Source organism: Bos indicus, chromosome 2 (assembly GCF_029378745.1).
Source record: "Bos indicus isolate NIAB-ARS_2022 breed Sahiwal x Tharparkar chromosome 2, NIAB-ARS_B.indTharparkar_mat_pri_1.0, whole genome shotgun sequence".
Classification (NCBI taxonomy): Eukaryota; Metazoa; Chordata; class Mammalia; order Artiodactyla; family Bovidae; genus Bos; species Bos indicus.
The window spans coordinates 91,396,902-91,407,157 of record NC_091761.1 but is presented as its reverse complement, the minus strand read 5'-3'; the positions used below and the strand labels follow the sequence as shown (position 1 = coordinate 91,407,157).

Below are 10,256 nucleotides of genomic sequence, written 5' to 3'. Positions count from 1 at the left end.
AGGTATTAATTTCTATGAAATAGAGCTTTATCATCTAAAAAAATAAGGCTAATTTTTGAATATTTACTGTGAGGGTTAGGTAAATCACTTAGCACAGTGCTAGCATAGGACAGTATCAACTTAATAAATGCTATTATGTATTCTTCATTTCTAAATTCACACTAACAAAGATAAAAATGTCTTTGCAAACTAATATTAGACTAACCTCTATGATAATTTTTTTTTCCTTCTCTCTCTCTCCTTTTTACCCTGTGTGGACAAACAGGGATTGAACCGGTGGCCCCTGTCCTGGCAGTGTAGATTCTTAACCACTGGATCACCAGGGAAGTTCTCTTTCTCCATTTAAACAAAGGAGGGAATACTAGCTCACCTGACAGGGACCTTCAACCTCACCTTTTCCTCTCAGGAGATAACTAAATAAAGATGATCGGCTTTTTGAGTAAATATAAATCCTCTGTGACTCAAGAGAAATTGACTGAATATGTGAATTTCGACTGTAATATTTTGTTATTCAAAATAGGAAGAATCATTTAAATTTACTTTTTTTTAGTCACAGTATAATTTTTTTCCAAATTCTAGATAATTCTGAAATAAAGTTTTAAATCATTAAAATTATTGAAAATAATGGTAGTACTATTCCTTAGCAATTAACTTCTAGACTTATGTAATTAGTAACTTTTACGCTTTACCTTTAACAGTTGACAAGGTGTTTGCCCAAAATTGTTAATCATCCCTTCTAAGGCTTTTCTTTCCTTCTCATCTGTTAAGGCATCCAGATCCACAGCTCCTAAAACCAAGAAAAATAAGCCGAAACAGTGAAAACAAATCAGTAAGCCACGCAACTGTTTAAAATACCAGAGACTGATTAGTATATTTTCAACAAAATATTCTGAATGGAAATAAGTAAATTTTTTAAAAATCAGTAACACTTCAGATATTAAATATGCATAAAAATAAATTCCACCCACTATTTACAACTAAAAAGGCTTTAACCAAAAGTTAACTATAAAAGTTTCTATAAAAGTCTATAAAAGTTTCTCTTGGAAAAATATAGACTACACTCATTGTACACCTGATTGCTTTCTTTATGATAGTTAAGCTGAAACAAGTGTAAAAACCACACAAAAACGCTGCTATACTGTCTATCTAATAAAAGTTGGAAAAAGTGATGTTCTGGCAAACTGATTATACCAAGTCATACTTAATAGGGATTGTTACATGGCTAGTATTTGACCAAAGTAGGTAAAATCTGATTTCAAAATCTATGCTCCTAACCACCATGGCAAACTGATTATACCAAGTCATACTTAATATGGATTGTTACATGGCTAGTATTTGACCAAAGTAGGTAGTCTGATTTCAAAATCTATGCTCCTAACCACCATGTTATGCTACCTCTCTACAAAACTGTTACCAAATGAACCAAGTAAGGTAAGATAGAGCAAGCTTGTCTATTTACCAAAAGTCAAGTGGGTTCTGTTCAATTCACAAAACTTCATACTATTCATGATCTTTAGAAGTATTAGCTCTATGGAAGGATTAGAAAAGAACTCCTGGACTTCCCTGGTAGTACAATGGATAAGAATCCGCCGGCCACTGCAGGTGACATGAGTTCTATTCCTGATCTGTGAAGATTCCACATGAAGCGGAGCAACTAAGCCTGTGTGCCACAAGACTGAAGCCCATACGCCCAGAGCCTGTGTGCTCCGCAAGAGAAGCCACTGCGCTGAGAAGCCCATGCACCACAACGAGGAGTAACCTCTCTCATAACAACTAAAAAAGACTATGTGAAGCAACAAAGACCCAGAACAATCAAAAATAAAATAAACAAAAATATTATACAGCAGAAATTCTTCTTAAGCCTTTCAAAGCCTTCAGAAAATGCATGTGATCCTGAGCTAGACATCAGAATGTTGTTTAGTCACTAAGTCACCTCTGATTTTGCAACCCCATGGACTGTAGCACACTAGGCTCTTCTATTCTTCACTGTCTCCAAAGTTTGCTCAAATAATGTCATCGTACTATCACTGGAAAATATTTCATTCATAATTCTAAAAAGTCTTCTATAAAGTGTGTTAACAATTTAAAACTGTATATTCAGACTTTCCTGAACAGGACACATATGGCCAGAGATCAAAATATTTAATGCCACCAATATTTGATCCTTATAATTTGATTTGCATATATGTACCTTTTTTTTTTTTTTTAAGCAGCACTCTGGAGAAGGAAATGGCAACCCACTCCAGTATTCTTGCCTGGAAAATTCCATGGACAGAGGAGCCTGGCAGGCTACAATCCATGGGGTAGCAAGAGTCAGACACAACTTAGCAACTAAGCAATGAACACAGCAACAATGGTAAACATTTACCTCTTATTTCCATCAGTACTCAACCCAACTATTTATAGCATCAAGATGAAGCAGATTCACCAAGGCTTCTCAAGGATGTTACTATCCAAAAGGGTTGGGGTTGCTCACACTTAAAAGACATATGAGGCCCTATTATCTCAACCTTTACATTCATTTTCATTCATCCTAAAGAAAACGTGTTCAGAAGTTCTAGTACTCATTTGGTACATAATAATTCCATGATAGTTCATAAATTCTACGTGTCCCTTCAAGAAAAATATTGTAGTTATTTTTGTCATCTCTTCCTAGCTTTAAAGCATCTCAAACTCCTTATGTAAGACAGAATTTATTTCATTAAAATATTTTATGGAGATATTTTCCACTCAAGTTTAAAGAAAAGTTCAATCTTCTATGTTAAAACTAAGATGAAGTTTACTATGAATCTATGGTAAGAGATAATATACAGTAGATTTGGTGCTGACAACTCATTATATTTTTTTTCCACTGAGGCCAAGTAGATTTCATTCTCCATATTTTGAGTCAAATCGTGATCAAATGGATGTTTAAATTTAGAGATGGGATAAATGAAACTATTGTTTTAAAAAAGCACTCTTTCAAATACAAAAGGCCACTAAAGCTATTTTTTAAAAATTTTGTGGATTTTTTTGTGGGAGGAAGTGAGCTTCACATCCTACTACTCCACCATCTGGATAACCCCCCACAAGTAGTTGGTTGGTTTTCTTTTAATTAATTATTTATTTTTAATCTTTTGGCTGTGCAGGGTCTTCATTGCAGTGCATGGGCTTTCTCTAGTTGCCGCACACAGGTTCAGTTGTTCCACAGCATGTAGGATCCTAGTTCCCCAAGGAGGGATGGAATCCACGTCCCCTGCATTGTAAGATGGATTCTCAACCACTGGGCCACCAGGGAAGTCTCTCAAACTATTTTTAAAATGTAGTCTTTCTCATGTTAAATAGTTATGTCTAAAATACCATTTATAAATACATATTAAATAATATTTTCCCTTTTTTTGATGGACTCCTGTGGCATGCAGGATCTTATTTCCCTACCAGGGATCAAATTCATGCCCCTTGTAGTGGAAGAACAGATTTCTAACCACTGGACAGTCAGGGAATTTCTAATAATATTTTCTATCAACATAATATAAGAAAAAAGTATATAGGCTTATACCTTCGTAACTACAGTAATAGAAAACATTGAGTGCCTCCACTGCAGCCGGCCCCCTCTGTTTATAGCCAAAAATCAGATCTATCCATTCATGAAGATGAGCAGAAACATATTCGGACTCCTAGAAAGAGAACAAATTTAATCATTAATATAGTTACCTTTGACTACACTGTAAACATAGGTCCTTTGAAAAAGTAAGAGCATTTGAAATATTTCCACATACAAATATTAATGCTATAATAAAATTATCTCAAAATGACACTAAGTACGTATCTAACATCTATTACAAATATTGACTATATTCTATCTAGGAAAATGTAGATATCATATTTACTAATATTTATTACATAAATATCTCCTAACTATTGGGTGGAAAAATAACATATATTCTAATAGCCCAAATATGAACAACAAAAAAATTAATGATAGCTGTAGAATACATTTTTCTTGTGAAACTTCTACTGAAATATTTGTCTAGAAATTCAATTCCCTCTGTCCATGGGATTTCCCAAGCAAGAATACTGAAGTGCGTTGCCATTTCCTCCTTCAGGGGATCTTCCAGACCCAGGAATCAACCCCCGAGTCTCCTGTGTTTCCTGCGTTGCTGGCAGATTCCTTACCACCGAGCCATTGAGATCAAAAGCGTGGCTACAAGACAATCTACTGAGATGTCAAAAATCTGAGGTTGTGTGTGACAGACCCATTTAACTAGAAAATAGAGCCTCTTAAGATTGTTAAGAACATTTTCCTGTTGTAGCCTCCCCCTGAGCTCAAAGGAGATAATGGACAATCTTGTTTGTGGACTATTTTTTACCCAATAGAGTTGATTTATAAGAAACCCACAACATTTTAAAAGAAATCGCATTAGTTCAACATGAGAAAGATAAAAACTGTTCAAAAAATAAGATTTTTGGCTTCCAACTTACTATGAGGCATGTTAAGTTGCTCAATCGTGTCTGACTCTTTGTGACCCTATGAAACATAGCCCACCAGGCTCCTCTATCCATGAGAGTCTCCAGGCAAGAATACTATAGTGGGTTGCCATACCCTTCTCCAGGGGATTTTCCCAACCCCGGGACCAAACCCACGTTTCTTGAGTCTCCTGCATTGGCAGATGGGTTCTTTACCACTGGCTTCCAACTTAACTACGATTAGGAAAAGAGGCTGGCAAAGATACTCTTGTAAAAATATTTTTTGTTTTAGTTTTTATGGAAAAGAATAACTCAGAGCAAAAGCCCAAATGCCTGAGGGTAGAACAAAATGATCCATGGAAAACCAGTTATCATGGAATAGCAGTGGGCTATAAAGGAACTGGTCTTCACGACCAAGATAATCATGATGGTGTGATCACTCACCTAGAGCCAGACATCCTGGAACGTGAAGTCAAGTGGGCCTTAGAAAGCATCACTATGAACAAAGCTAGTGGAGGTGATGGAATTCCAGTTGAGCTATTTCAAATCCTGAAAGATGATGCTGTGAAAGTGCTGCACTCAATATGCCAGCACATTTGGAAAACTCAGCAGTGGCCACAGGACTGGAAAAGGTCAGTTTTCATTCCAATCCCAAAGAAAGGCAATGCCAGATAATGCTCAAACTACAGCACAATTGCACTCATCTCACACGCTAGTAAGGTAATGCTCAAAATTCTCCAAGCCAGGCTTCAGCAGTACGTGAACCGTGAACTTCCAGATGTTCAAGCTGGTTTTAGAAAAGGCAGAAGAACCAGAGATCAAATTGCCAACATCCAATGGATCATGGAAAAAGCAAGAGAGTTCCAGAAAAACATCTATTTCTGCTTTATTGACTATGCCAAAGCCTTTGACTATGTGGATCACAATAAACTGTGGAAAATTCTGAAAGAGATGGGAATACCAGACCACCTGACCTGCCTCTTGAGAAATCTGTATACAGGTCAGGAAGCAACAGTTAGAACTGGACATGAACAAAAGACTGGTTCCAAATAGGAAAAGGAGTACGTCAAGGCTGTATGTTGTCACCCTGCTTATTTAACTTATATGCAGAGTATATCATGAGAAACGCTGGGCTGGAAGAAGCACAAACTGGAATCAAGATTGCTGGGAGAAATATCAATAACCTCAGATATGCAGATGACACCACCTTTATGGCAGAAAGTGAAGAGGAACTCAAAAGCCTCTTGATGAAAGTAAAAGTGGAGAGTGAAAAAGTTGGCTTAAAGCTCAACATTCAGAAAACTAACATCATGGCATCAGGTCCCATCACTTCATGGGAAATAGATGGGGCAACAGTGGAAACAGGGTCAGACTTTATTTTTCTGGGCTCCAAAATCACTGCAGATGGTGACTGCAGCCATGAAATTAAAAGACGCTTACTCCTTGGAAGGAAAGTTATGACCAACCTAGATAGCATATTGAAAAGCAGAGACATTACTTTGCCAACAAAGGTCCATCTAGTCAAGGGTATGGTTTTTCCTGTGGTCATGTATGGATGTGAGAGTTGGACTGAAGAAAGCTGAGTGCCGAAGAATTGATGCTTTTGAACTGTGGTGTTGGAGAAGACTCCTGAGTGTTCCTTGGACTGCAAGGAGATCCAACCAGTCCATTCTGAAGGAGTTCAGCCCTGGGATTTCTTTGGAAGGAATGATGCTAAAGCTGAAACTCCAGTACTTTGGCCACGTCATACGAAGAGTTGACTCATTGGAAAAAACTCTGATGCTGGGAGGGATTGGGGGCAGGAGGAGAAGGGGACGACGGAGGATGAGAGGGCTGGAAGGCATCACTGACTCGATGGACATGAATCTGAGTGAACTCCGGGAGTTAGTGATGGACAGGGAGGCCTGGTGTGCTGCAATTCATGGGGTCGCAAAGAGTCGGACATGACTGAGTGACTGAACTGATAAAGGAACTGAGAGCATGTCCAGGCTAGAATTCTGAACTGCTGTAAACAGTCAGAAGTTCACAGTAAAAAGTAAGAAGTTAGGTGCCTCTGGTTTCCCTCTCCCTTTCGAATGTTAGTGTCTATTATAGTTCTCCTGTCCTTATTACACTACTGTTGTTGCGTGGGGGATTAACTTGTATCTACTTCACAGTCTTCAGATCCAAGAGGAGATGCACTGGAGTAGTTTCATCCACACATGGATTTGATGTAGATGACTAATAAGATTCTGGACTTCAGGCCTCATGGCTTTCTGCGGGGGTCAGCAAAACTACTGCTTGTGGGCCAAACCTTACTGGCATTCAGATTTGTAGATTAGTAGAAGACAGCCATATCTCATTTTCTTTTGCACTAGAATGGCAGAATTTCAACACACACTAAATTTAGAGCTAACAAAAATATTTACTACCTGGTCCTTTAAAAAAGGTCTGCAGAACCCTGCCTTAATGAGGTGGGACTGTGGGAAGCTCTTAAGAGGAAGTATGCTCATTTTGCATGCGGAAGGAATGTAAACACTTCGAGGCCAAAGGGCAGCCTCTGTGTGGTGGATTAAAGATAGTTGCAATTCTTTCTCACTCCCACCATTAAGAGATGGGGTTTACTTTCTTTCCTGTGGAATCTGCACTGATCCTGTACTATTTAACCATTAGAGAGGAAGGCATATGTGGTACAGCGACAGTTCACAGCTTAAACCAGATAGTTCACAGGAAGCTTCTGAAAAGTTTCTGCCTACTTAAAAAGTTATAGATTATCTTTCAGAGTTGTGTTACTTTTTCCCCCAATTCTCTATTCATGCATGGGGTTATTGTTTACAAGTATAAATCTAGAAGAAAACAGCTGACTCATTGGAAAAGACCCTGATACTGAGAAAGGTTGAAGACAAAATAAGATGGTGACAGAGGATGAGACAGACCCACTCAATGGACATGAATCTGAGCAAACTCCAGGAGACAGTGAAGACCAGGGAAGGCTGGCATGCTGCAGTCCATGGGGTCACAAAGAGTCGGACTTTACTTAGTGACTGAACACCAACAACAACAAATTATAAACTAATCCAGAATTTTGAAGTTTGACAAACTACCTACTAACAATAAGGAGCGTTCCCAGGTACTGGCCATTTAGTTCTAGAATCTGAAACATGTCAGTTTAGATAGAAAGCTAGGTGGGCTCTGTGGGTGCGGAGGCGGAAACAGTGTCTTCAAGATAATAACGTAACAGCGATATTAAATGAAATCTTACTAGTCCTTCAACTCCAAAATGGAAATTTTGCTAAAACTAGCAAAACATTTACGTAGTATTTAGTATTCATTTAGCTATCTTATTAAAAACTTACTGAATTCCTTCAGAGGAAAAAACAATGTTCTTATCCTTGATAGATTTGAAACAAATAAGGGAACTATGATATATCAAACTACACCAGCTTGGTGACTGAAACATACATACAACAGGCAGATGCCTTACAGAAGTGAATTTTTTTTTTTGCTATATATCTGAGGGACAGTACTACTATAGTCTCACTATATCAGAAGATTCATAACTTCAAAATAAATTACCATATTATACTTTCTAAAATAGCATATAATACAGATTACAAATTAATGAAGAAAAATATTAGCTATACTTTATTCTATCATTCTCTGGAAAACACATATATCTTTATCTTATTAATCTGCTTAATAACTAAACATAAAAATCTTACCAGAGCTTTCCTATGTTTACAGATGAAATCTTCAGCAGACTTAGCCCATTTGGGGAGAACGACATCATTTACTAGTTCTTTGGAAACTTGTAGACGACCCAAGTTAAATTCTAAGATGTAAAAAATAAATGTATCATATCATTTTAGATTTAAATAAATCAAGTAAAACAAATAAAAGGGTATATTCCTTAGCAAAACTAAGTTTTTTCTGTTTTTTATTTTTTTTTGTTTTGTTTTTTAAAAGTAAAAGATGAGAATCAAGTTTTTATAAAATTTGACTTAAAAAAATCAATTAAAAATTTTTTATTTTATATTGGGGTACAGTTGATCAACAGTGGCGTGTCAGCTTCAGGTACAGAGCAAAGTGACTCAGCCATGCATAGATGTGTATCTATTCTTTCTCAAATTCTTTCCTGATTTAGGTTATTACAGAGCATTGAGTACACACTTCTCTGTGCTACACAGCAGGTCCTTATCTATTTTAAATATAGCAGAATGCACATCAATTTCAAACTCACAGTCAATCCCACTTATTAAGTTCCCTTCTTGAGTAAATTTATTGAACAGGTAAAAATAACTCATCTATTAGAATGTATTTTCTTTAACATTTGATCAAAAAAGAAAATGAAAATAAGATAATTTAAAATGAATTATTAGAAAAAAATAAACTACAATTAGTTATTAGAAGATAAATCAAATTAATAGTTTATTTTTTGCTGAGAAAAATTATAATTATGACCAAAATCTTAACCTGAACAAAAATGCAACAGTAAGCATTCTTCATACATTAAAAAGAATTAACACAGTTCCTCTAATGGTTAACTTACAAAACCCAGTGACTTAAAGTTTTTGGGTGTAACTTACACCTTAAACTTACTCAAGTTTACCTTATGGAAGGACAACATATTCCTACAACACTATTTTAAATAGATATTGACATAATAAATATTTGCTCATACTAGTTATGATAGAAGACAGTATTTTGACAAAACTGTCCCAAAGATAAGATTTTCTTGTTCATACATATGGAAAAGGAAAAGTGTTAACACAGAAGTCCTTCATTAAAGAAGTTATCTAAAAATATCAGTGTTCCTTAAAGCTGCAGAGACGTTTAAAGGTCATAAAATATCACAATGCAGGGTCTGTGGCCTTAACTCAACTACTATATGGCAGATACTGGTGGCCACCTGACAAGCATCCTTCCTTATCTAATAGCAGAAACTTTAGTTTATTCAAGTGTGCATCCTGCCCTATATTTCATGCTTGTTGCAGGTGACTGGCATAGGCATTGGTACATGACCCAGCTCTGGACAGTGAAGGGAGATCATGAGAAAGGGTTTTTCATTCTTAAGAAACAACACAAAGAATTAAAAGTTTCAATTGTTTCAAAGACAATGTTGCATCTGCCTATGATGTCTAGAATTTTTTAGTCATGATAGTAATGGCCAAGAACAAATCTAAAACACTCAGAACAGCAGTGTAAAAAGATACAGAAGGAACTTGACTCTGAGGATGCTGTTAAGTTACCATATCTCAGGATTTTTATTATGGAAAATAAATACTAACATTTTCTTCCTCATACAATTTTGAGTGGCTTTTATTAATATTTGTTGTCATTCTAATGAATATACTTTGTTTTCTCCCACCCAGCTCATTTTGAATAAATTGGCAATGGATAATTAGAAATGGAGGCCACCAGGACAGTAGTAATAGAGAGCAACTAGCTCTGGCTCTGGTGAATGTCAGAAATTGTCAAGCTGCTAAGCAGACCTTGAATTCTGGGTCCAAATTTAATCTGCTCATCCCTTCTATCCTGGATACCTTGCCCTAGAAGATCCAGTCCTCTGGTTGACTAGGGTCAGATTTGTCAACAGTTTCACTCAGTTTTCTGAAGGTGACCAATTAGAACTGCCTTTCTCTGAGAATCAGATGCCTTGGATCCAACAACCGGTCCTAGAGCGCACAATCCAAGGTCATGAGACCCTGGATATGCTCTCACCAGCATGGCAAATAATTCTACTGAGCAAGCAATGGGTCAAACATTAACATTTCATGCTAGGGGAGGAAAAGGAAGTTAACAGCCCTTGACTCTGGAATTTCCCTGAAGAA

The 10,256-nt window shown here is 36.7% G+C and overlaps 1 protein-coding gene across 2 annotated transcripts in view; it reads right to left on the bottom strand.

The window, feature by feature from the left end:
* Window positions 1–10,256, bottom strand: part of NBEAL1 (neurobeachin like 1) — a 159,797-nt gene that overhangs the window by 25,456 nt on the left and 124,085 nt on the right. For both annotated transcript variants that reach the window (XM_070770452.1, XM_070770458.1), the window contains 3 exons: window positions 8,148–8,257; window positions 3,539–3,656; window positions 690–787 (listed from right to left, as the gene is read on the bottom strand). In XM_070770452.1, the coding sequence (XP_070626553.1) occupies window positions 690–787; window positions 3,539–3,656; window positions 8,148–8,257 (326 nt within the window). The remainder of the gene's footprint in view (window positions 1–689; window positions 788–3,538; window positions 3,657–8,147; window positions 8,258–10,256) is intronic.